Source organism: Solea solea, chromosome 16 (assembly GCF_958295425.1).
Source record: "Solea solea chromosome 16, fSolSol10.1, whole genome shotgun sequence".
In the NCBI taxonomy this organism is placed as follows: Eukaryota; Metazoa; Chordata; class Actinopteri; order Pleuronectiformes; family Soleidae; genus Solea; species Solea solea.
Genome location: NC_081149.1, coordinates 22,577,671 through 22,605,401, shown reverse-complemented (window position 1 = coordinate 22,605,401; position 27,731 = coordinate 22,577,671). Strand labels below are relative to the sequence as shown.

At 41.9% G+C, this 27,731-nt stretch overlaps 1 protein-coding gene across 2 annotated transcripts in view; it reads left to right on the top strand.

Moving 5' to 3' along the window:
- The window catches only part of LOC131475721 (serine/threonine-protein kinase N1-like), a 41,562-nt gene extending 15,865 nt beyond the window's left edge, over positions 1-25,697 (top strand). The window contains exons 1-22 of one of the 2 annotated variants that reach the window (XM_058654005.1): positions 4,588-5,595; positions 8,985-9,285; positions 10,258-10,403; positions 10,493-10,616; positions 11,781-11,926; positions 12,418-12,631; positions 12,723-12,917; positions 13,005-13,114; positions 13,330-13,473; positions 13,581-13,656; positions 14,913-15,054; positions 16,186-16,276; positions 19,314-19,405; positions 19,788-19,860; positions 22,185-22,276; positions 22,414-22,590; positions 22,846-22,908; positions 22,998-23,074; positions 23,181-23,323; positions 24,321-24,428; positions 24,524-24,604; positions 25,329-25,697. In XM_058654005.1, the coding sequence (XP_058509988.1) occupies positions 5,506-5,595; positions 8,985-9,285; positions 10,258-10,403; positions 10,493-10,616; positions 11,781-11,926; positions 12,418-12,631; positions 12,723-12,917; positions 13,005-13,114; positions 13,330-13,473; positions 13,581-13,656; positions 14,913-15,054; positions 16,186-16,276; positions 19,314-19,405; positions 19,788-19,860; positions 22,185-22,276; positions 22,414-22,590; positions 22,846-22,908; positions 22,998-23,074; positions 23,181-23,323; positions 24,321-24,428; positions 24,524-24,604; positions 25,329-25,532 (2,889 nt within the window). In that variant the 5' untranslated portion in view covers positions 4,588-5,505 and the 3' untranslated portion in view covers positions 25,533-25,697. Of the gene's footprint in view, positions 1-4,587; positions 5,596-8,984; positions 9,286-10,257; positions 10,404-10,492; positions 10,617-11,780; positions 11,927-12,417; positions 12,632-12,722; positions 12,918-13,004; positions 13,115-13,329; positions 13,474-13,580; positions 13,657-14,912; positions 15,055-16,185; positions 16,277-19,313; positions 19,406-19,787; positions 19,861-22,184; positions 22,277-22,413; positions 22,591-22,845; positions 22,909-22,997; positions 23,075-23,180; positions 23,324-24,320; positions 24,429-24,523; positions 24,605-25,328 lie in introns of those variants that run through there. The other variant, XM_058654006.1, reaches the window with a different exon arrangement.
- The last annotated feature ends 2,034 nt before the right edge of the window (positions 25,698-27,731 follow it).

Here is a 27,731-nt window from a genome sequence, read left to right as displayed (position 1 = left end):
CAGTCATGTTTTCCTTTCTTTCTGAATACACCACTCTTTTTTTTCTACTCACCTGATGTTTTCATTTCCTTTTTTTTTATCTACTTCACACATTCATCACTGCAGCTATCAACAAAATGTGAGACTCGCCAACTTGCAAGGCAACACACTACAAAATAAAACACTGTAAAACACACATTTTCTGACATTAAACACATTTTCATCAACATTAAAATCCCTCTCTCCTCTATATACACACACACACACACTCACACACACATAGTCTGGCTTAGGGAACATTTATGAAATGCTGATTATTTTTGGCAACACTATATTAATGATCAGGTTACAAGTCCACGCACAAGCCCAGTCATTATTCCCGCTTCATGTGAACTGCAGTTGTTGTAAGTAGGTGACAGCATGAGTAATGACAGAGTGATGGCTGCTCACATGGAGCATTCTCCTTCTCTTTCTGCCTCAACACAATGGACTGTCTATCTATTTATAGCCTCAGAAACGGCAGGATGGACTGACGGCTTGTTAAAACTTAACCAAACGCTTTGTGTCGCTGGCAGCGCCGGTGCATGAGTCTGCTAACCAGGATGTGTGGCAGAAGATGATGCGGCAGAGAACCAGAGCAAGAGGAAAGGGTTAAGGAGAAGAAAATGCAAGCAGGGGAAAACGGAGAGGGTTGCAGAGTATCGGAGAGAAGTGGGAATAGCAATCGATCAAAACGATTGACAAAAATGATTCTGTTTCTAATCTCCTAGGCAGCATGTTGTTACCTCAAAGTAGGATTTTGTTCTTAGAGCTGGAGTCAGAGAGGTGTCAGGGTGTTCAACCATCACACAGGCTTAACTACGGTGGCCCTGAAGGTCTCCATACTTACAACTCTAGTGAATGACTTTTAAATATAAACAAATGTAACCATTCAAACCATTGTCACATGGGTTCACACTAGAGCTGAAACGATTAATCGATGAATCGATTATTAATCAATTACTAAATTAATCGACAACTATTTTGATAATCGGTTTGAAGCTTTTTTCATGATTAAAACAAGATTTCTGATTGTTTAAGTTTCTTAAATATGAATATTTTCTTAATTTCTTTGCTCTGGATAACAAATTAATCATTAAAAGTCAATAGACAAAAGACATTTGAGAACATCATCATTTCCAGGTTTCACGAACACTGATCCACATTTTTTATGGTTTTCTGATATTTTATGGACCAAACGATTCATATTAATCGATTATGAAAATAATTGTTAGTTGCAGCTCTAGTTCACACACTGCTGATCAAACTCATAAACTCATGAGACGCTCCCACGCTGCTCAGAAGTGGATTCTACTGCTAAAAATAAACCTAGACATCAGTAGGCGTTCACATTTTTAATAGTAAGCGTTCCTTAAACCACTGCCTGCATGTGCCAAACGCAACACAGTTGCTGCTGTTCACTCCATCACACAGCTCCATCCAAGTCTCATGGATGTTATAAAACACCACATGCTCCTTCTGCATGTGGTGTGAGACAGGGTTACACACTTGGACTGTTCATGTACTTTGGTCTTTATCAGGTACAGTATAGACAAGTGGTTTCCTGTTAGCTTAGCAAAGATGGCGGACACTGTCTACAAGACCAAGTCAAGTCAAAAATCTCGTAGGGGGCGGGACCTCATTCCCAGAATGTAAACAGTGTCCACCATCTTTGCTAACAGTTACTGCAGTTAACACGTAACAAAGAAAAGAATCAAGATATTTCTCGACAAACTTAATTTTTCAAAAATACTACCCATATTCTAGTAATACAAAGCTAAATGTTAAAGTATTCCTTTAAGAGTCTGGATTCAGTATTGTGGGCCAGTCTAAGCAGATGGTCAGGATGAGACTGTAACTTTAAGAGCTCATTTCTATAAAGTGAAGTGATCATAGTTCCTGATAATCCAGTCAGCACAGTTTTAGCACCTGCTGCTTGTGACACACTCGTCTAATGAGAGGCTTTTGCTTCTATAGGCATCACTCCAGCTTTAAGTTGTGATAGATTTCAGCTAATCATGAGAGCAGATCCATATATGTGAAGGAGACTGACAGTATGGATGTATGGGGGCTGCTATCTCTGCAGCCACCGCTCCATGTTACGCAGGAAGCATCGAGAGGCAAAGCAGCTCGGTAAGGAAATATTTGAACTACCTGATGACAGATATGAAGCACAGAGCGTTGACTTTGTGTGTTTTTATCAAAACGATGTGAAGAAAGAGCAGCTGACTGTGTTTTGCATCCACAGACTTAACTTCATGTTATTTCACTTCCTATTTCCCTACAGGAGCGTGGGTGAATAAGAAGAACTAGACGTGTGTTTGTGCCTATTTTAGAATGCCATGCTCTTTGTGTGTGTGTGTGTGTGTGTGTGTGTGTGTGTGTGTGTGTGTGTGTATTAGGGCTGAGTAATCATAATTTTAAACCGCACAATTAGCAAGTTGCAACATCTGCAATTTTAGCGTTCCATGCCAATTTAAAATGCAGTACATAAATCTTTGCATCAGTTACGGTTTTAATCCTTGCATTATAGTATTTAATATTCTGATGTTTTTCCTGTCATTCCTACTGTGTGTGTGTGTGTGTGTGTGTGTGTGTGTGTGTGTGTGTGTGTGTGTGTGTGTGTGTGTGTGTGTGTGTGTGTGTGTGTGTGTGTGTGTGTGTGTGTGTGTGTGTGTGTGTGTGTGTGTGTGTGTGTGTGTGTGTGTGTGTGTGTGTGTGTGTGTGTGTGTGTGTGTGTGTGTGTGTGTGTGTGTGTGTACGTGTGAGTGTCCTTGTGTGGTACAGCAGACACGGATAGGGAGCCAGTGAGGGCCATCTGCCACACAGCGAGGCCTCGGAGGGTCAGTGACCCCGCACTGCTGAGTGTCTGAGGCAGATAAGCCCATGACCATGTGTGGGTCTCACTGACAGGAAGAGGACAGAAGTCAGACAGCATTGAGATGATCTGTAGCCAACAGAACCGGGCTGATGACGCCTCGGCTTGTTGTCCCGCTTTAAACATTTGGCTGCTTGTAAACGTTCACCTCGGCTTATCCTTAGTTTATTTATAAGTTGATGGTTGTTCAGTATGATGGAGGGTCATTCTGCTCATACAATGCTTTCATATGAAGTCATGTCCTTTTATGTATCCAATCCATGCTACATTCATGCCGTTTGGTTATAAAACGCATACATTCTACTCCAGATACGATGTGTTTGAGTATGGACGGGCAAAAACGAAGACCTTTGGAAACAATGACACAGTTATCCACTTTCACTTCCTGGTTGGTCTTATCAGCCGACGTCGACTTCATCGATTCATCACACGCAAAGCGCTCCAACTGCCAGTGTAGAGCGCAACAACATGGCATTGTTTGAGGATGTTGTTCTGCTCTGACTGGCCAGACTCGGAGTCTGAGGGTTTTTACATTACATTACATGTCATTTAGCAGACGCTTTTATCCAAAGCGACTTACAATAAGTGCATTAAAACATTTGGGTACAAATAAGAGCTAGAAGTAAGTAAGCACTTCAAGTAAACATGTGTTTTTGTTCACTTTGTATTTCAGTGAGCTGTCACTGACTCACCTGCACCACTGACTCTCAGCTGTTGCATGTAAGGCCATAGTCGGTGACACTATCATGTTTTCGGGTTTTAAGTCTCTGTGAACAACCCCAGTGCTGTTGAAGAAAATGCTCAACTGAGGTCGTTTTCACACCTAATAGTCCGTTAAACTCCGTTAAACTACTTCAGTAATTCCCCAAGAATTACTGAAGGAGACGAGACAAACAATGATTCTTTGATGTGCATCAGAGTTTGGTTGCACATTCACACCTCCCCAAACAAACCGGACTTTCCGAGCAAGCGGACTAGGGTTCGATTAAGAAGGACTGGTGTGAATGCACCCTTAAGATATCAGTCCACGCAAAAAGATTCTCCCTTCTCACTGTGTGCCATAAAACCCCTTTGTAGACTAGGCTTTGCATGTCAGGCTGTTGTGTTTCAGGCACCTCGCCACTCTTTATGGCGCCATCGATGTTTGCTGCAGCCTCTCTTTACAAAGGGCAAATTAGTGCAAGTTAATTCATCCGACAGGTTCTTAAAAACTTTGACCTGTTGTTAATTACACTTTAATTTGCACTACTCTTTCATGTCTTTTAAGGTAAACTTAATTCATGTAGCATTTTTCTTAAATGTTACAAAGTGCAAATAAAACCTTATCAAATATCTTTAAGGTATTTTGGAGACAGAGACTTCCTTTAAGATACAGAAATATATGGAAGCACATAATGAAAAGTAGCAATAAATGAATCTGAATCCAAAAATAGTTGTTTAGTAAATGAAATGTCAGAAAAAGTTCAAAATTACTGACCACAGTTTTAATTCATAAACTACAGATATTCACTTTTGTGTCATGGAGGAGCAGAGAAACCTCGAGATATTTACCTTTTAAGAATCAAAACAGTTTTATTATTTATTTTATTAACAAATTATTTAGTGGTTGATTATAGTGCTGAATCGATTATTAATCGACAAGTATTTTGATAATCGATTTATCGGTTTGAGGCTTTTTTCATGATTAAAACAAGATTTCCGATTGTTTAAGCTTCTTAAATGTGACTATTTTCTTCATTTATTTGCTCTGGATAACAAAGAAATCATTAAAAGTGAATCATTTTGGTTTGTGGACAAAACAAGACATTTGAGAATATCAGCATTTCCAGGTTTGACGAACACAATCAACATTTTTTTAAGATTTTCTGATATTTTATGGACCAAACGATTAATCGAGAAAATAATCGACAGATTAATCGATTATGAAAAAATTCCTGCAGACGTGCAGAATTTCATCAAAATGCTGTTTTTCACTCATTTAATATTCTTTCGATTCGGATGTTGCACTTTGTCAGATTGTGATATTGATTATTTTGTGATTAATTATTTTCTGAATTCATCGCTTCGACTTCGGCAGTGTGATCTTGTATGCATGCAAACATAAATAAACAAATATAGGACTACACATGTATGTAGACGTATTTCCACCTGCAGACACACAAACACACTATACATGGTGTGGTAGTCAATTGAACACGACTGCGATCTATTGCGACATCCGTCTCTCAGTTTTAGAAACCCAGAAGCAGGAAGCAGAGCGGCCCTGAGCTCTCTCTCTCTTACTAAACCACCCCAATGTGCATGTGTCTATCTGCACAGAGTGCATGACGCCTCAGTCTCTATCTGGCCACGAGCAGAACAGGAAGCAGTGGGGTGGGGTTCAGTCTATGCTGTTTCTCTCTTCCTCTCCTCCGCCTCGTTCACTCGCTCCGGATTTAGACAGGCTTTTGATTCCTGGCGGGAAGGACATCCTGGATTTCGAGGAGGCAGGAATAGCACTCATTGGTGCCTGATTGGCACAGAGTTGTGTGTGTGAGTGTGTGATTGTGTGGCAGGGGACGGAGGGGAAGGAGGGGCCCCGCGTGAGTGAAGCCAGCAGGAGGCCGAACATGGCCAGTGAGGACGTACTGGAGGACCTGCCAGAGGATCTAGCAGTTGATTCCCCGCTGGCTGCCGAGCAGAATGACACAGAGTCTTCGGTAGGCAACTGTTGCCGCACCAGGCCTCAACATGGCCACTTCTTTTTTTTATTTTTTTATTTTCCCCATCCATGACTGCTGTGGCCCTTCTCTTTTCTTTTCTGTCAGCTTCCTTGTTCACTTCCTGTAAAAACATCTCCTCTGTGGCAGTGACTCACTTGTGCGTTTTTTTTATTCCTGTGTGCTTTTGTGATTTTGGCCCCTCTGTGCGAGCTGTCTTACACCTCGCTCCAGACGCTCTTTGTTCGAAAAACACCAGGGATTGAGGTTGTATTGTGCTGAACAGCAGTGCGTCACAGCAAAAACTCTCCCTTCCTGTCGCTCACGGTGCACTTCTGTCTCTGCTTTTCTCTTGTGCCATGATTGGCTGTGGTCCCCCCCCACTACTGTACTACTAAGTACAGTATTCACGTTAGTAATTGTTTTCATGATTAATGTTGTGTAGAAGTTTATTTGTTGTATGGAGCAAAGAAACCAGGACACACTTTAGTTTATATAATGAAGTTTACATGGAAACACATGGTATTAAAGTATCAAAATTACAAAAAAATGTGTCTCGTAATGTTGAAAATCAGTGTAGGAATCACTCAGTCTGTGTGTGGCGTTGAGTAATGTGGCCCCTCCCCCTCCAGGTTTGCACAAGCAGTCAGTCGGTCATGTTTTCAATGACGTGATGCAAAACTGTGCTATTTTTGTTTTACGGTTATTATCATCATACCATCAGAATGTAATTGCTTCCACTGCCTGGTGCACGTGTGAGTCACTTTTAGTTTAGTGTAGTGGTGATTCCTGATTTCTTCAGAATGAAAACATTCCTCTTTCTGATCGTGTTCATGTCGCTTCAGTGTGGCGTAACCTCGATAACGTCGCAGCGAAGCAGCAGCAGTTGAAAATGCTGCCAGAGCTCGGCCCGTTCCATGCGTTTGGATTGACACGAGTGACTGTTGTGCTGTATTGTGTTGCACATGGATTATGGCTTTGATGAGAGCAGAGCTGCAGCTCTGAATGGACACAGAACTGAGAAGTTGTAATCAGATCTACTAAGCTGGATGGCGGTTGCATGTGGCAGTGAAAGGCCCTGAGCCCCCCCCCCCCACACACACACACACACACATCACTACGCTGTACTCTGTGTGTGTTTGTGTGTGTACATTTGGAGTAGGACACATTTTTGATACAGACCTACATTGTTGCAGACATTTTGGCTGGTTCTCACAACATTTAAAGTTCTTTAAGACTTGGTTTTAGGGTTAGATTTAGATTTGGGTTTAGGTTAGGGTTAGACATTTAGTTGTTATGGTTCAGATTAGAGATGTGGCTTTTGGTTTTTACTGATTTCTATTTTGTTATTTGACATCATTCTGGGGCCACACGGTTGGTGTAGTGGTTAGCACTCTTGCCTTTGCAGCAAGAAGATTCGAGCCCCGGTCAGAACAAGGGCCTTTTCTGCATGGATCGACCCATGGTGTGACCCCGCCCATGTCAGCCGAGATCGGCACAGCGGTAGAAAATGCATGGACGTCATTCTGTGCAGCACTTTGGTGAACCTCAGTTGACCTTAGTTTTTAAATCTGCTCCATAAATACATTTGAGGTGAGTTGAGTTTGTCTGTCCAAATGAACGGAAGTCAATGCAGCGTACTGACAAGAATAGCAGCACAGACTGTGTGTTTCTGTTTGTGTGTGTTTATCATGACCGTCTGGTCCTTTTTAGGGGTTTAGATCTGGTTTTAGGGCTAGGTATTTAGTTGTGTCGGACGTTAGGGTAAAGGGCTAGAGTGTCCTCAGTAAGAATACTGCAGGAGTGTGTGTGTGTGTGTGTGTGTGTGTGTGTGTGTGTGTGTGTGTGTGAGTGTGAGAGAGTGTGAGCTCTCACATCACAAACTAAACAACTGCATGACATTTTCTCTCTGTATCAGCGACACGTTAATGAACCTGAATGAAGTGTGATATATGCAAGGATTATGAGAGTATAAGGTTATTGATCTTAAGTTTCCTTCAGTCATATCAATGATATTACCAAGAAGACAGTATTAACCCCTCTGGACTGAGTATTAGGCTGCACTAAGAGTCCTGTGGTGTAACGGTGCTGCTGAACACATTCATTTTTCCACTTGTCACTTTTTCAAACCACTGCATAAGGACCTCATATCTAGCAGTGACGTCAGGGAACTAAAGTCTTTAATCCTGTGTGGTAGTGATGCTTCAGCTATTTCTCTTACTAGTTGATATAAAAAAAGAAGGGAACCACATTGTGGTTAATGTCTGACTGAATGCATCGTGTGAATCAAATTGAACTCTTGTCTGTCAGTTGGCTGAATGCTCAAAAAAGTATATATAAATAAATGTATTTAAATATAAATGTATGATAAAGCTCCTCCTTCTCACACCTAAAGGACATTGACGGTGTAGTTTCTGGCCTGAGTCCTCTCAGCGCCGGTGCTTAGGTCACACTTGAGGTGGAGGTTGCTAGGAGATGAATTGTCAACTTCCATGACTGAATTCTGTATCATGGGTTTTTATAGCCTATGTTTGTACGCCTTCCTGCAGCAGGGACAGTAAAAACCACAGACAGAGTTTGACCAGGAGCTGAACCCATGAACTTGCTGCTCAGGGCTTTAACACTCATGTGGTATGAACCCACACACACACTCACACACACAGTGTACTTTATGTTACTCTATGGTTGGTATTCTTTAATCTTTAGATATCACAGCCATTTATCGATAACTGGAGTCATAAAATCTGGGTGTTGTGAGATAAAAATAACTCAACACAAGCTCAATCATTTGTGTTGAATGTCCGCGTGTACACGGCGCTCTGTGTGTATGTTTACTCGTGACCCGTCCAGAAGCAGACAAGCCCCTGATTGATTTTAGTCTACATTAATGCAGTTCTAATCTGCTGTAATCTGATTAGTGTTGATCAGTAGGAGAGCTGATGTGAGCACTCAGCCCCTTTTACGCACTTGAACGCTGCCTCTGCTTTGATGCTGCCCCACAGTCTCTGCTCAGCGGGTTTCACATTCACCAACAGAGCGGTTGTTTTTGCCTCCCACACCGCGTCACTGTGTCAGGACCGAACAAAAAGCCCGGTTCCAGTTCTGTGACCTCAGCTCAGCAGCGCTCAGCTGGAGATGTTGCCCTTTGAGTCACTTTTTTCCTTTCAACTCCAGTTGGCTAATCCCCCTGACACACACAGGGCTAAACATAGTTTAAAACAGTATTGTGTAACCTTTATATACAAAAAAATATTACATTCAAACCAGTGAAAAATCATAATTTCCGTAGCTTTAACTTTTCTTTTTTCAAATGTGCAAACTTTTATCGCAAAAGTATCACCTCCTTTGACCCCCCCCACCCTTTCTCTCCTCCTCCACTCTTTCCTCAGAGCGACCCAGGCGGGCTGTCCGTGCTCCAGCAGCTCGGCCTGGACCAGAACTCGGACTTCTCGGACTCGAGCGTGCAGCAGCGGCTGGACGAGCATCGCGAGAGGATCCGCAGAGAGATCCGCAAGGAGCTGAAGATCAAGGAGGGCGCCGAGAATCTGCGCAGGGCCACGACCGACAAGAGGAACGCCCAGCAGGTGGACTCGCAGCTCCGCAGCTCCAAACGCAAGCTGGAGTCCCTTCACACTCAGCTGCAGGAGCTGGACGCTCACATTGTGGTCAAAGGCCCAGATGACAGCAAAGGTAACACGGTGCCATACATTACAAGTGATCATCACTACACACCTACGGTGGCCTGGAAGTGCAAACCAGTGTTACAAAACTTGAAACAAATTTACATTTTCCGAAACAAATTTACAAATCCTGAAACAAATGTACAAAAGCCGCAGTCCTTACGGAAAGGGAATGTCCCAATAGCTGCGAGTGACCCGGAAATGATACCGTGAGCGCTCAGTTGGTGACTTGTGTGTGTCGTATGAATGGATACTTGTGACTGAGTGAGGTTTCGTCATGGATGTATTATAAGAACTGGATAGAGCTCCACCCCTTTGGCTCCATTCATTCCTATGGAGTTGCTCACACGGACTCATGATCATATTATTGAGCTCGCCAGACCACGTGACCAACACGCAATGCATTCTGGGGGTTAAATGCAAAATGCCGGTAGTCCAGCAGTAAAGAATGCAAAATGACTCTTGAAAGACAATGATGTGTTAAAAGCTGCAACAATATGGAATTAGATCTGTGTCGAAGCAAATAAAATATCGTTTTAATCATTCAAAAATATTGGATTTTATTGTTTGAAAATACACTTGTTCTTTGCGTTCCCTGATTTATTCTTTGTGCCGTGGTTTTTTGTTTGTGGGCGGGCCTTAGGAAGCTATTTTGTCGGATGTCGTCGGGGGAAAACTTGGGGAACAAGTTCCAGACGGACAGCGACTCCAAGCCTGTGACAACGTCCAGTCCATTGAGCTGTCACTCCAAAACTCAGTAGCCAATCAGCAGATAGCTTCCTAAGACCCGCCCACAAACAAAAAAACACGGCGCAAAGAACAAGTGTATATTCAAACAATAAAATACAATATTTTTGAATGATTAAATCCATATTTTATTTGCTTTGTGAAAAGTGTTTTTTGAAAAATACTGACACAAATCTAATTCCGTACAACAACAAGTCACTTAGTCTCTTAACAACCAATGACTCCTCTCGCCCAGATGCCCCTAACTCTCCGGGGTCAGTGGGTCGGACGTCGGCCACTCAGCAACGCATTGCAGCTCTGGAGCGGCAGCTGAACATTGAGCTGAAGGTCAAACAGGGAGCAGAAAACATGATCCCAATCTATATGAACGGAGGTACCAAGGTAATCCGCCTCCAGCTGTCACTCTGTGTTGTGTAATATTTCATCCGCGCCAACTTTGTCCAACTGTTTCTTATCAAACGCACCCACAGGACAAGAAGCTTCTCCAGACAGCTCAGCAGATGCTGCAGGACAGCAAGACAAAGATCGACATCATCCGCATGCAGATCCGAAAGGCCATGCAGGCCACAGAGCAGCAGTCCGAGGACGGCCAAAGTATCTACCACAGCTTTGCTTTCATGCTCTTCCTCTCACTTCCTCTTTCATCCCACCTGCCTCTCTTTCAGCTTCTAAACACTGCATATTTTATGATGCAGGTGGTGATGGATCGATTCTTGCTTTAGAACTTAACTGTGTACAGTCTTCCAGTTACACACACACACACACACACACACACACTGGCCATTACAGTCCCTCCCAGGTTAGAGCTGTATTGATGTGCCTGCATCCTGTTGATGTTGCCCAACAACTAAAAGCCAAGCCTCATTTAACAGAGGTTAGAGAGGAGGCAGGTCAGATGCGGGGAGCCAGGAAGGGAGCGAGACTGAAAGGACTGAGTCAGAGATGACAACAGAGCGAAGTCGAGGGAAAGGAAGGAACCAGAGATGAAAGAGAGAGAAAGCAGGGAGGGGAGAAGAAAGAACAACAAGCTAACTGATTTAGACAGTGTTCGCTCCATCTAACCATTAGTCATTAGTTCATTATTGACATTATTGAAAAACACAGCTTTAACTTTTTTTTGTGGCGCGCTGGTCCTCGTTTCTGCAGCCGTCAATCGTGTTCAGCGTTAGAGCTCTAAAAACCCACTCAACACTACCTGCTTTTAAGCAAACGTCAGGAAAACAAAGTCAGCAGCTACTGGATGAACACAGTGCAGCGTTTAGTCATTCATTGGCAAGTTATTTCCCTCCGGAGCTCTGTTATCAACCCAAACACAGAAGAAAGTAAATGCTGCACAAAGGCCTTGTATCAATTTTCTGGTTGACTTCCGATGGATGCTAATGTAGCTTCTCAAGCTGAAATAAACAATTAGATTTCTAATATACATATATATATATATAGCAATTATTATCAGTTCTTTGATTCTTAAAAGAATTGAAAATGGCAAAAAATGTCAATCAAATGTTTTTGAAACCTCAGAAATGAGTGCACAAACCAAAGATATTCATTTTACTGGCATAGAGGGACAAAGAATGCAAATATTCACATTTAGGAGTCTCGAATCACATACTTTTTTACGTCACTAATAACAGAAATTAAATCGTAATTGCAGTGAATTTTCTAACTGTTCTAATCCATGCTTTGGTCCTATCGCCTCAACATGTTGCTGTTATTCCTACATTCCTATGTGTGCGTACTAAAACTGCCACCGGTCATCAGGTAAACCGGACATGTGTGGCGTGGAGCTCCGTGTGGAGGAGCTGTGGCACCACTACCGCGTGGAGCACGCCATGGCCGAGGGAGCCAAGAACATGCTGCGACTGCTGGGCGCAGGGAAGGTCCAAGACAAGAAGGCCATGGCTGAGGTCAGTGAACAGAGAGGACATAAAAAAAGTATTTAAAAGTAGTGTCATATGTCCATCCATCCATCCATGGACAGGTCAATTTAGAAGTGTCCAATTTAGGTGAACTGGAGACTCAAAATTGTCTCTGAGTGTGAGTGTGAATGATATGTTGGGACTGAGATTGGCTGCTGACCTGTCCACGGTGATCTGGGATTGACTCCAGCTTCCCTCTTGACTCTTGGGTGATACTTGGTGATGATGATAGATGGTTATTAATATTAATATTGATCTTGACATATCTGTATGGTAAATATGAATCTATGTCCAGCTGCCTGTTAACATAATAAGCCTGGAAATGAGGCAAGTCTGGCTTCAAACCGACAAAATCTCAATCAGAGATAATGTGTTAATGAGTGAGGTTTACAGGTGCAGAACCAGGTTTTATCCTGCTTCCAGTGAAGGAGGAAGAAAGTCACATCCTCTCACGGTCGTCGTCTTCTTCTTGTCTGCAGGCTCAGTGTGGTCTGAGCGAGTCGTCCCAGCGTCTGGACCTGCTCAGGTGCTCTCTGGAGCAGAGGCTGCAGGAGCTTCCCGAGGATCACCCCAAGGCCTGCCTCATCAAGGAGGAGCTGGTGCTGGCATCGTCCTCGGCGTTCAGCTCGCGCCACAGCACCCCGTATGTCCATAACCAGTACAGCACCCTGAGCAAACCCTCTCCTCTCACAGGTAGACACAGAAACCACACACACACAAACATCTGTGTATCTGCGTCGTGTCTCTGTATCTGTAACCGTGGAGGTACTTTCTTGTTTTCCAGGCTCTCTTCAGGTGCGTCTCCTGGGCTGTATGGGGCTGCTGGAGGTCATCCCAGGGCGCAGCAGAGGGACGCCAGTGGTTCTTCCCTCTCACTCGGTGGGAGATGGACGCTCCTCCTTCAAATTGAGTGGCCTCTACAGCCGCAGCACCAGCAGCATGAGCCTCAAGATCCCCGGCAAGACAGACGAGCTCTCCTGTGAGTCTGTCAGCCGTTATTTTAACCCGAAACCTTTTAAATACAATGCGTTTGTTGGTTTTACCTTTGTGTTTGTGTGTGTTACAGCGGAGGTGAGCGCAGTATTGAAGCTGGAGAACACAGTAGTGGGTCAGACCGCTTGGAGGACCGTTGGAGAACAGGCCTGGGATCAAACCTTCACTGTCGAACTGGAGAGGGTGAGATGTTCTTTTTGTGTGTGTAACATAAACAGTGTATGGTTCAGCCACGTGTGTTGTTGTGTAAATAGATCAAATTCCTAGGTTTTACCTCCATTTGTATATGTCCAGTTGCGTAATTCTAACCCTGAACTCAAACTGTAGTTTTAAAAGTTGTAAAAGTTAAATGCTGAGCTCACACATGAATCTTCCCTGCTGTTGTTTGGTGTGATTAGTCCAGAGAGATGGAGATCGCCGTGTACTGGAGAGATTACCGCTCCCTGTGTGCTCTCAAGTACCTGAAGCTGGAGGAGTTTTTGGACAACCAGAGACACAGAGTCCAGTTAGAGCTGGAGCCTCAGGGGCTGCTGCTGGCTGAGGTACAGCACGCGCACACACACACACACACACTAACAGCAACAGTATACATGTATTTATATGCAGACGCATAAACATGAACACATACTACAAATGCCTTTGATTTCAGGTGATTTTCTTCAACCCGGTGATAGAGAGAGGCCGTCGACTCCAGAGGCAGAAGAAAGTTTTCTCAAAACAACACGGTATGTTCAAGTACTCACTGCACTGTTAAAAAAAAAGGCCACTCCAAAAATAAGCAAACAAAAAAATGGAATGTAAGCAAAAAACATCTGCCAATAGGATTTCTTGAAATAAGACATTATATTTAAGCCTTACAAGATTTGAAATTTGAATTTTTAAGCTATATTTTACTAGTATTGTGATGTTTTGTGTCTCATAATAAGCTTGTGATGCTCAAAAATAGTATTTTCTCCTCCATCCTGTTTGTTTCAAGTGCATTGAACTCATTTTTAGTTCTGTAATTGTGACACTGTTCTAGATTAGACACCTACTTGAAATTAGATTAGAAACTTAGAAATGTTCTTGAATTGACGATTCATCTTTAACAAATAACACAGCGTCTAAAAAAAACCTTCTGACGTGTCAAAAAAGCTTGTTTCATCTGAGATATGACTCAACACAAGATGTTTATATATATTTATATTTATATATTTATATATTTATATATTATATTAAGTGAGATATTTTGACTAGAAATGAGAAAAATATACTTGGCAAGATTTTGAGTTTTTCTACTGATTGTGTTGTTTCCATGACTTAAGTGTTTTTATTGGTCTCCTTCAGCTGAGAGGTTTCTGAAAATGTTAAATTACCCTTAAAAGATGACAAGAATATGTCAAAATGCTGCGTTCAAACTGTCAATGTCCACAAAGGTGCATGTCCAAATAACGTCCCTATGAGAAAACAGCAGGAGAAACTCGATGATTCACAGCAACTGAGTGTGTGAATGTTCTGCTTCCTGCTCAAGCCACCGCTCATGTTCACTAAAAATCAATTTCCAATTTTCTTGACATTTTCCCGAGTCCACGTCTGAAAACGACTTTAGTCGACAACAACACAAACAGGTCGATATGTGCTGAAGTAGCTGAGGTGCCTCTGCGCGAGAAAGCCACCTCAAAAAGTCATTACAGATTATAAATATATGTCAATTAATCCCAACCTTTCGGTCAGATTGAGGTTTTTTATAATGTATTCACAGCCTAATAAAGTGGTCCACCCATTGTTGTGCTCAAAGACAGAGCTCGGCTGCTAAATGAAGCGCTAATGGCTTCTGCTACTTTCCACAACCACGATGATACACATTCATAGAAAATGCGACGCAACATGCAGCAGCTCAGCTGTCTCACGACATTAAATCCACAATCCACAAGAGTCGGTATATCGGTTGTGTGGCCTTTCGTCGGTTCCACTCACACTTACACACTGTGTGTTTTCCCAGGTAAAGCTTTCCTCCGAGCTCGCCAGATGAACGTGGACATCGCTACCTGGGTCCGTCTGTTGAGGAACGCCATCCCCAGTGGAAGCAACACACCTGCCTACACGCCGAGTTTCACGAGCAACACGCTCACTCACAGCACGGGGTATGTACGCTATGAGACTGTGGGCCGGCATCAAGAAAGGACATAAAATGTGCCGTGTTTGGAGTCATTTTATGTTGACGGATGCATTTATTTGCCTGTAGCCATAAGACAATGCACAATTTAACCCATATGGTATGTGTATTCTTAACTCCACCACGTTTTTAATCCACAGGTTCCACACATCTCTTATTTCTTGTTTTATTACTACTTCTTTTATGATTTTATGCTGCTAAGCCGAAGGCAAATCTCAACCTTGGTGGACAATAAAGTTCTATTCTATTCTATTCTATTCTATTAACCAAGTGTGTCAAACAGGATAACTTTGTGAAAATTTCACATTATGATTAGAAATAATGTTGTATACTATATTTTTCTGTTCCAGATACCTGTGACTAAATGTTTTTGTGCCGTTGTAGGTCCACTGTGATCTGTAGGTTGTAATTTGTAAAAAGTAAACGGTAAATAGTGAACTTGAAAATGCACTTATTTTTCTCAAGAAATTGTTCTTGTTTTGTAAAAACAGACTTACATTAAATGTAAAACAAAAGGAAACATTAGGAGTTCTTGTTGATTATCGGTTATTATGCTATTATTTTAGTTATTATTAGTTTGACATCCCTGTGCTCTAAAGATTAAAACTGTAGAGCGTCACTTAAAATATAGGCAAATGTTCATTTGATACCAACTACTGTCAAATGAGTTCACACAGTGCTGCTTAAGTCTATCAGCTCCACATGAATCTCTGTGTGTTTCTTGGTATAGCCGCGTTTAGATCTCGTGTCGCCCAGCAACGTTCTCACGCTGCACACACACACACACACACACACACACAGTGATTAGTTTCAGGGGAGTGAAGAAAGATGGCAGCTAACAGGTTAGAGGACGACTGAAAACACAAAGAAGTGCACACCGAACATCTACACTTAACGCTCCCTCAGTCAGGTCTGATAGTATTGCTTGGCAGAGCCTGTTTTTGATAAAGAGTACGCCATAAAAATACTGTTACATTCCTTTTGTTCATAAAGACCAAACAGAAGTTAGAATAGTGACATGTTTTCCCTCTTTTCATTGCTCCTCTTCGACAGCACAAAATCACATATAAAGTTTCTTCTCTGTTTGTTTGCATCGCAGGGAAATCTCTGTGGAGAAGCTGAATCTGGGCAGCGACTCGCCTCCCAAACCTGAGCTCAGGAGAGACGTGGTGGACGCACCTGCTCCTCTGGTGAGTGTGAGTGTGAGTGTGAGTGTGGGAGGAACACGGGGATGAAGGCCAATGTGGAAGAGAAAGACACGGAGGGATTTCACACACGATCATGTTTCTACTTCACTCACTCACTCACTTATCTGCTGCCTTTGGCCTGGAAACAGAGCAGCAGTCATAGGCCAGCGCTCTGTGAGCTGGAGTGAAATCTAAGAGCGGCACTAAGAACAGCATAGTGAGAGACAAGAGAGGACGGACGCATAATTAGAGAAACGGAGAACTAAAAAAACTCGGGGCGGCGGCTTTAATGAGAGCTTTAATTCAATCAAGGCCAAATTCTTGTTAGTTACTCACTCACTGTGAAGCGCACGGTCCGTAGGGAATGACTTGGAATGAGTGAGAGGTGGCAGGAAAAGAGAATCAAGAGGAGTAAATCATGTGACGAGGCCACAGAATGTTGTTTTTGTTACAATAATCCTGAGGATTTCTATATTGCTTATTTATTCTCGTCAGTCACATCATACTGACTTTTACATACATAGGTATAGTGAGTTGCATTTGTGTTGTCTTTATTTACTCCCAGTAAGGAAACATGGGCACTGAAGTGTATTATGAAGCTTTGGGGGAACCTTCTTCTTATTCAGAACATCCTGACTGAGCACATGTTTGACACCATCCTCTGGAACGCTGCACCTAGAGGTGCCTCTCTTTGGCAAGGTGTCCGTTGGTAGTGATGATGATGATGATGATGATGATGAGTCAGACACTGTGTTCTGGTTCTGGTTCTGGAGCCTCAGAATCTTGGTGCTTTCTGGTGAACCAGTGCACATGTACACCAGTGTAAGATGAACTAAAGTGGGAGGACTTTACTCGGCGTTACTCAGGCAGAAGTAAACACAACACCGGCAGAATCTCCATACTTCCTCTCCTTTCCGCTCGTCTCATGGCTCATCTTCACATCCCAGAATATGACACGCCGACTGATCACGGTTCACGAGGAAGAACCCCTGTTTTTTTGGCTCCAAAGTTAGGTTTGGGAACCGGAACCAGCACAGTCTAGTCCTGCTGGTGTGTCAGTTCAGATCAGTTGCATTACAAGTGAAGTCTCCTTGGAATCTCAAAATCCTCAGGACATACACACAAAGGTTGTTGCTTTTTATCACGATCATGTTGCTTTGTAGTTTTTCTGTAGATTTCCTGTTGGCACTAAAGTTCAGTTCTTCTTACGTTTATGTCCTGAAGCCTCTCGACAAAACACCTAAAGGAGATTTGCAAATTCACTGAAATATTGACATTTCACAGCAGACTTATTAGGTTATTGCAGAAGAGGAAATGCAGTTTTACCCTTTGCAGAATCTAATTCTTTCTTTGTATTAAACTCACAGTGTTGCAGAAATTCTCTCTCTTTGTGGTTAGCTCCCTCTACCTCTCGCTCTCTGTGTGTCTGTATAACACCATCTGTTTGAATGTGGTCTATTTCATCACCGTGAGCGCTTCACCACAAACTCATAGCACTCACTCGTCAGTTTTTTCATTCTGCGTCGACTTTTCTGGTCTTCTTGAAACTTTTAATAGTTTCCGTGACCTTGACAGACAAACGGCCACCTTAAAGGACATGTTAGTTTTATGTTATTAGTTGTCTTTACTAACATAAAAACACACCTCCTTTGAAGCACTGGCGTCTAATCTGCATTGCATATAACTTATAAATGAACTGTGTTCACATCCAAACATTACCTTCAAAAACATCACCTTGCAAATGTATTTCATTAAGAAAATAATGAGCTTAATACTCATCAGAGTAATTCTTTTTCATGGCTGTTTTTTTAGTAATTTTTTCCCTTTTTTCTGAGTTTAGAGCGGATTTGAAACGATAAATGCATTCATTCCTTTATTGAGAGCCTGATTTAATAGGAACAACATGGACGGCTTGTTTAGTTTAATCAAATTTGACTTTGATCTGGGTTTAAGACAGTGGGAGATAGTCCTGTCTTTCTACCACATAGATGGTATTACCAATAGTTACCAATAATTTCACGCAAGCACCTGAGGACTTTGTTCAGAATCTGCTAGACATAGCAATGTTTCTCCGGGATCAGTGGGACAGATATGGCATGCACGGATACAAGATGATGCAAGATCACTTGCAGGTTGGAGGTTCTCGCGAGAGTTCGAAGTATCTCGATATTTCAGAAAAAAAATTACTCCGAAAAAAATTATGTTGGAAAAAATGACTCAGAAAGAAAGGAAAAATTACTCTGAAAAACATAAAAAAATTAGTCAGAATAACAGGAAAAAATTACCCCCGAAAAACATAAAAATTTCTCCGAAAAACGGAAATAAATTAATCAGAAAAACAGGAAAAATTACTTAGAAAACTGGAAATAATTAAAAAAAAAAAGTTGCAAAAAATAAATTACTCAGAAAAGAAGAGGTTTTTTTACATACTTCTGTATAAAATAACCTTTTCTAATATAAATTAGTGTAATATATATATATATATATATATATATAATATTAAAAGGTCAAAAAGACTGAATCATGTAATTTATTGTCATGTTATGATGAGTCATCACATATGTGGTGATCCTTGCACAATATGCCTCCATAATACAGTGCTTCACTATCATCATCACGCCAAAAAAAGCACATTTGAATCGGACAAAAGCAGCAGACAGACAGACAGACAGAATTAGAGCAGCACAGAGAAAGTCTTGGGGGGGAGAGAAGGCCTGTGACAGATGGCATGTTCAATTGGGCTGAAGTATTATGGGATTAATTACTCTGATGTTTTTTAGCAAACTAATTAGCAGTGAGGATGGAATGAAGAGGACAGAGAGAGAGGAAGAGCGAGGCTGACAGCCAGCAGGGGATCTGGCAACCATGAGGCACGAGGAGCTTCCATAACTCTGTGTTTATCTGTTTTTACTGAAGGTTACTACGGGTGTTTGTGATCATTTTGTCCTCCCATTACCTTATTGTTGTTGTTGTTGTTGTTGTTGTTGTTTTTCCCTCTGTTTTCCGGGAGTTCTCACTTTTTCTCCTTTCCGTCTCACAGGAGCAGACGCCGGTCATCGAGCCCCCACCCACACCGGGTGTCCCTGTTCAAGAGCAGCCGACCAGATCCTTGTCCCAGAACTCTTTACCCAGGTGCAAATTAATACGAGGACCTGTGTCTGTCTGTCTCTCTCACACACACACACACACACACACACACACATAGAGAATACACCTGAGCTTGTCATTTTTGCAATATGGCCAACACAGCATGACACTAGAAACACACCCACACACACAATATGTTCCTGTGATGTAACCCTTCTTTTTTTTCGCCAAGTCATCATTAATGTGGATTACAGCATATGTCATGAAAACCTGGCCAGAGAATTGCCAGAAACACTCACCATGAACAGATGTTGCATTTCTGCTGCAGTTGCGCACACTGAGGTCCATTTAAATAACGGCACCATGTTATGTTGCGTATGCTGCACTGTGCGTCATCTGTGTCATGTGCCTCTGATCTCTGTCTCAGACCCAGCAGAGGCCCACTTTGTCTGCAGGACTTCAGGCTGATGGCGGTGCTGGGCAGAGGCCACTTTGGAAAGGTACTCATGACGAACACTCACACGGCTGATTTAACGGACGCGTCTGCCTCTGCACAAAGTGACAAAAGTGTCACTTTTATTCTGTTACTTCCTTTGAACAAAATTTGTTATTTTCATGACATAATGTTTAATGTAGAACTCTGCAGTTCCCTTATGCAATAGAGAGATTTTTTAGCACGCAATGTCCTGCATCTATCCTCAGGTCTCATCATTAAAACACACACATATTGGAGGTGGTTGAGTGTACATGAGTTCAATGAAATGACAAATTCCACCTCCTCACTTGACGTCAACCCACAGGGTTTTTACACTAATAAGCACCCGTTCATTGATTTATTTATAGGGCCGATATTAAGACTGGTCGCCATATCATTTCTATATAAACACACTGGATCACTTCTATATAAACACACTGGATCACTTCTATATAAACACACTGGATCACTTCTATATAAACACACTGGATCATTTCTATATAAACACACTGGATCATTTCTATATAAACACACTGGATCACTTCTATATAAACACACTGGATCATTTCTATATAAACACACTGGATCATTTCTATATAAACACACTGGATCATTTCTATATAAACACACTGGATCACTTCTATATAAACACACTGGATCATTTCTATATAAACACACTGGATCATTTCTATATAAACACTGGATCACTTCTATATAAACACACTGGATCATTTCTATATTAACACACTGGATCACTTCTATATAAACACACTGGATCATTTCTATATAAACACACTGGATCACTTCTATATAAACACACTGGATCATTTCTATATAAACACACTGGATCATTTCTATATAAACACACTGGCTCACTTCTATATAAACACACTGGATCATTTCTATATTAACACACTGGATCACTTCTATATAAACACACTGGATCATTTCTATATTAACACACTGGATCACTTCTGTATAAACACACTGGATCATTTCTATATAAACACACTGGATCACTTCTGTATAAACACACTGGATCATTTCTATATAAACACACTGGATCATTTCTATATAAACACACTGGATCACTTCTATATAAACACACTGGATTATTTCTATATAAACACACTGGATCACTTCTATACAAACACACTGGATCATTTCTATATAAACACACTGGATCACTTCTATATAAACACACTGGATTATTTCTATATAAACACACTGGATCATTTCTATATAAACACACTGGATCACTTTTATATAAACACACTGATCAGTTCTATATAAACACACTGGATCATTTCTATATAAACACTGGATCATTTCTATATAAACACGCTGGATCACTTCTATATAAACACACTGGATCACTTCTATATAAACACACTGGATCATTTCTATATAAACACGCTGGATCATTTCTATATAAACACACTGGATCATTTCTATATAAACACACTGGATCATTTCTATATAAACACGCTGGATCATTTCTATATAAACACGCTGGATCATTTCTATATAAACACGCTGGATCACTTCTATATAAACACACTGGATCATTTCTATATAAACACACTGGATCACTTCTATATATACACACTGGATCACTTCTATATAAACACACTGGATCATTTCTATATAAACACACTGGATCATTTCTATATAAACACACAGACAAACGCACATGATGCATTTGAATAAAAGGTTGGAGAGGCCAGATTCAATTTCATGTGGTTGTAGGTGATGCATCTCAATGCCAGGTGTGAACATTCATACTTAACTTGACAGCACTGACAATTGTGGACGGATGTTAAAACCAGGTTAGAAAAAAGACATTTAAGGCACTTCACACAACAATACATATGAAATAATCCACTTCCTGCTTAGTGTTTTGCAAAGCACCTTAAATGTACCCACTGGTGACCACAGACAGCTGCAAATGTCATGCAAATGTTGCCTCTCAACTGCCCCCGTCTGCTGCTCCTGAGTTAATATTGGTTTCATTATATTCTCTGGAAAAGTCAGCATGACATTTTTGGATTGTTGAATTATCTCTCAAACACTGTGTCACTCCACAGTGAACAGAGGATGTGTGATCAGATACAAATATGTAAAGTCGCTCTCCACATGAGTCTTGCCTTTGCATACAAATTCTGATATACTGTTTCCGTGTGTGCCGTACAGCTCACTTGTTGCCGTATTAAAAGCCCATTGTTGTTCTTTCATTAAAAACTAAGGTTTATTCCACGTCAAATAAAATTGTGAGGAATTGGAATATACGTGGATTGTGGCACTGATAATATCTGACATGAACAATGAGGCTTGCACTGGACTCTGCAGGTGTTGCTGTCAGAGTACAAGAGGACAGGCAGCCTTTACGCCATCAAAGCACTGAAGAAGGGAGACATTGTAGCGCGGGATGAAGTGGAAAGGTAAGTGTGTGTGTTTGTTACAACACGGCACAGTCTCGGCTGCACACCACGAGCCCGCTCGCCTCATGAACTCGTACTGTACGGTAATAACTGTCTCATTCACATCTTCCTCCCCTGCTCTGTCTGTCTGTCTCCAGTCTGATGTGTGAGAAGCGGATCTTTGAGACTGTCAACGGCTCCCACCATCCCTTCCTGGTCAACCTGTTTGCATGTTTCCAGACACCAGAACATGTTTGTTTTGTCATGGAGTACACGGCAGGAGGAGACCTCATGATGCACATACATGCTGACGTCTTTTCTGAGCCACGCGCTGTGTGAGTTTTGCTGTGTGTGTGTGTGTGCTGCCTTCTTGGAAAGCTCCATACTCTGTGTTGCTCTTTGTTTATGCTCTGCCTACTAATCTATTAAGGATTAGGGCTGAGTTTTGAGATTGCATGATCGGTGTAACCCAGTTAGTCTCACCAAGAGGCAAATGTCTGGTTTCAAAACAGTGTAGACAGACGAGTTGGACGCTGTGGAAAAGCTTTACATGTTCTGTTGTATCTCTGTGCTCGTCATGTGTCTGACAGGTTTTATTCAGCGTGTGTGGTGTTGGGTCTGCAGTTCCTCCACGACCATAACATAGTTTACCGGTGAGTTGATGCATTGTCTCTACAACATGTTCTCTTTTCTCAAAACTCTGAATTTTTTTTAAATGTAAATCTCACTCCTTTTTCATCAGGGATCTTAAACTGGACAACCTGCTGCTCGATAAAGACGGTTTTGTGAAGATAGCAGACTTTGGTCTTTGTAAAGAAGGTGAGTGTCCATTTATTTGTCAGGCACATTTGCACTCTAGCAACAACATGTGACTTGTGACCTCACTCTCTCAGTCAATAATAATCCCTCTCACTCTTTTACAAAGGCATGGGTTTCGGGGACAGGACCAGCACCTTCTGTGGAACTCCCGAGTTTCTGGCCCCAGAAGTGCTGACCGACACGTCCTACACCAGAGCTGTAGACTGGTGGGGGCTCGGGGTCCTCGTCTATGAGATGCTGGTTGGAGAGGTGAGACTGCAGAGTTAAATCTATTTCCACTTTCCATGTGTCTTTATAAACAAACAAGGTCATTGCAAAGACATTTCACATCCATTAAGTAAAGTTTATTAATGCAGTGTGAAGGAGTCAGGTCAAGGACTGGGGTCCCTGTCCCCATTGCTCCCCATCGATTAGGACATCCATTGTCCTCCTTGTGCTGGTCCAGCATAGAAAACTCATGCCATGACTTCTAAAGAGGGAGAATTGCCTCCTGCTTTATCCTCCACATGAGGACAGAGCTGCTGGTGCCAATCCCAGCTCACAGGTTGAAAGGCGGGTTACAACCACTCACTCACACCTGCGGTCATTTTAGAGCTTTTAATGAACCTCTGCATGTTTTTAGGACATTTGGTAGGAAACCGGAGAAACTAGAGAAAACCCACGCACACACCGGGGCGAACCAGCAACTTTTTTTGCTGTGAGGCAACAGTGCTAGCCACGTACACCACCGTGTAGCCCACACGTGTCCTTCCTCAAGTAGTCTGAAGTCGGTTTCAGACGTGCACTGAACTCCAGCACAGGGTGTTCCTGACATTGTCCAGAGGGTTCATTTAAAAGAGTTAAAATGATTGACATAATATTATCATTTAAGTTTCCGTTCACCTTTTTAAAGTAATTCCAGCTGAAAGTGGATTTTTGTTTGAGCTCATTTTAAATTGCAGGTTAACACGTGGCCACTATAATAGTAATAGTTTGCTATAATAGCAAATCTTAATGTATGTTAAAACAAGACCTCCAGTGTAATCTGTGTGTGGACAGTGAGTCAATAATAAAATGCCAAAAATGCAATTTTCATTTTCAATGAATTAATTAAATTTTTTGTGGTGAAACCACAACAAAAACGTTTGTTCTGTGTATTTATTTAATTTGTCCATTAGCAGGATTACTTAAAGAAAAGGTTGATATGTAACCCAAGGAAAACCAGCGAGTGTAGTACGATGTCAAATATTGTGCCTCTTCTTTTCAGTCCCCATTCCCTGGTGATGATGAGGAGGAGGTGTTTGACAGCATAGTGAATGATGAAGTGCGATACCCTCGCTTTCTCTCCACCGAAGCCATTGGCATCATGAGACGGGTGAGACTCGGCGTTCTGGTTTTTATTTTATGACCTCAGTGAGTATCGGTGTCACATGTCCTCTGCTGCTTGTGGTTGTTTTTATCGGTCGCCAGTTGTTGAGAAGGAATCCTGAACGACGTCTGGGCTCTGGAGAAAAAGATGCTGAAGACGTGAAAAAGCAGCCTTTTTTCAGGGTGAGTAAAAGTTCATGGATAGTTAAGTACTGATGTTACTGATGTCTACCACCTATTTGCAGCCCTTCTCATTTTATAATATCTTTTTGACGTGGTGGAGATAATGATGGACACTTTGTTACACCTGCACACTGGTGGCACTTAATATTCTGTCCGTCTGTCCCTCTCATTCTTGCAAACACAATATTTCTAATATGCCTTGAAGAAGTCCAGTCTCAGTTAGCACAAACTCAATCCACCTCAAGGTTGAATTCATCCAAGTTTGGTCACCGAAGGTCAAGTAACTGTGACCTCAAAGAAAAATATTGGTTTTTTTTATGCTTTTAAACATTAAATTTGTGTGTATCTTTGGTGATTATTTTGTGGTTGTTATTGTTATTATTCAAAACCTGTGTCTGTGTGTGTGCTGAGGGAGCGTTTGTGTGTATACAGCAGCAGCTCATGCATTTTTTTAGCAGTAGAATTCCCTTCTGAAACTTTTCGTGAGTGTTCATTATGTAACTTTTAGCTTTTATTAGCACAATGTTGCTGTCGCCTCCGTCTGTCTAGACATATAATTAATAATAATAGACATAAAACTCATCGAAAACTGGAATGTTGCCATGCGACACGAGATCAACAGAGAAACACAGAGAGTCTGAGTGTAGACTGAGACTGTGAATCAGTGGAGTGCTAAATGTTGTCCGCCCTTTATTGTTAATACTAAACTGAACGTGTCGTCTAGGGGATGGACTGGGAGGCGCTGCTTCAGAGGAAAGCCACGCCACCGTTTGTGCCGTCCATCGGAGGCAAAGAGGACGTCAGCAATTTTGACACCGAGTTCACAGCCGAGCCTCCTGCCCTCACACCGCCCCGCGAACGCCGCACACTCTCCCGCAAGGAACAGGACTTCTTCAAAGACTTCGATTACATCTCCGACCTCTGTTAAGGTCAGGGGTCAAAAGGGTTTTCAGCTGCCCACTGCCAGCCACAGACTCTGAAAAGGGCGACTGAGACGGAAAGTAAAGGCCAAGTCTGTCCTGCGAAGACAGAGACGAACTTGAAGGAGACGAGAGGCGAAGAATCGCTCTCGCCGTGACCTTTTTCTCTCTCTCTCTCTGCGAGCGAGGCAGAGCGTGTGTGAACACAGATCAGTGGAATGTGATCCCGTGTAGCACTCACGCGCAGTGTCATGGATCTGCTGACATCCAGATTATCTGGAGTGGTTTTTAGAGGAGGAGGAAGTAGTGGTGATGACAGAAGATAATCCAGATTATGTAACAAATGGGAGTTGAAATGATGGATCCTGTTGTTTGTCCTGCCTGGCAACACAGGGACACATAAAGAGAAAAAAAAAAGAATCTGTGATTGTACTCGAGCTTCAAGAGCCTCAAAATCACAGGAAGAAGCGATAATTCTGACCGGACGCGGTTTCTCTCTTCTTCCTGGACTTTCTCTAATCTCTTGTCCCTTTATCTCTGCTGTTTGTCGCTGCCATGTGTGTGTGTTTGACTGTGTTCAGTGTCCTTGCATCTGTCATGAACGTATCCACGTCAGCCGCAATCGTGCACCACCTGCAAATGAACACATGGGGGAGCCAGAGGAGGGGAGAGCCCTTTAGTGATGGAGAGGTAAAGAGTGTGGGGGTTCAGAGAGGGAGGGCAGCTGGGTGCTGTTGGTGTCTTTCTCTCGTCTCCTGTCTGTCTTTCAGTACAACACTGAGTTTTAACTACGATCACTCTTTTACAGATTATGTTATGCTTTTTTGATTTTTATTTTGGTTTTTTCTTGTTTTATTGTTTTCATCTGTTTATTCCTTTGTCATTTGCTGGTGAAACTGTGACTCAGTAAAGATGTGAACCCAACACACAAGCACTCATTCTTTATTTCCATTGGCTGCTTTTCCAATTCAGAATAATGGGTCTAAATTAAGACACTCTTGCCTGGACTTTGCATGTTCTCCCCGTGTGTGAGTGGGTGTTCTCCAGGTTCTTCGGTTTCCTCCCACAGTCCAGACACGTGCAGATTTTTGGATAACGAACGTTTAAATTCAATCTAAATTGACCGTGAGTTTGAGAGTAGACGGTTGTTTGTCTCTATGTGGCCCTGTGATGGACTGGCGACCTGTCCAGGGTGTGTACCCTGTCTCTCGCCAGCTGGGATTGGCACCAGCAACCCTGTGACCCTCATGTGGAGGATAAAGCGGTAGAAGATGGATGGATGGACGGATGGGTGGATATAAATTAGATCAATCAGAGAAATCACTCTGATTGGCTTTCAGCGGAGCAAACCAAACAATTCACATGCAGGAAGATATTCTTAGCTTTTAACCACACAATGGTTTTCCTCTTATCCAAAATTCTCGTGATGACAGCTGTATAATCATAATCGTCAGTTTCCATCACTGTCTGTTGTCTAAAGTCGTCTTTACCTTTAGTTTTACTTCTAGAGAAGATGGGAGTAGCGTTCCTAGATTTGTATGTAAGCAGGTGTACACTAGAGCTGCAACTCACGATTATTTTCATTATCGATTAATCTGTCAATTACTTTCACGATTAATCGAGTAATCGTTAGGGCCATAAAATGTCAGAAAACTAAAATGTCCACAAACCAAAATAGTTGAGTTTTAAAGGAATACTTCACTGATTTGCATTCGCTAACAGGACCAAGTCTGAGTGGTGGACACAAAGAAAAGAATTAAGATATTTCTTAACTCTGGGAAGACTGAGGTTGGGAAGCACAATTTTTCAAAAATACTACCCCTATTCTGGTAATACAAAGCTAAATGCAATTCAGTGATATATTACTTTTTAATGATTTATTTGTTATATGGAGCAAAGAAATGAAGAGAATCACATTTAAGAAGGTAATCTTGTTTTAATCATGAAAAAAAAAGCTTCAAACCGATTAATCAATTATCTAAATAGTAATAGTAATTAGTAATTGATTAATTGAGTAATTGTTTCGGCTCTAGTGTAACCTGAACTCTCTGAATCTCAATGGCAGCAATTTAAAATAGTTGGAGAAGAGCTGGATCCAGTATGAGTGTGGAAACGTAAATACATGTTGTTTTGAATCAAATGGACAAATGCAGATTTTTATGAACCAAACGGTAGTTTTCATATATTCCAAACCAGCGTTTTGCCTC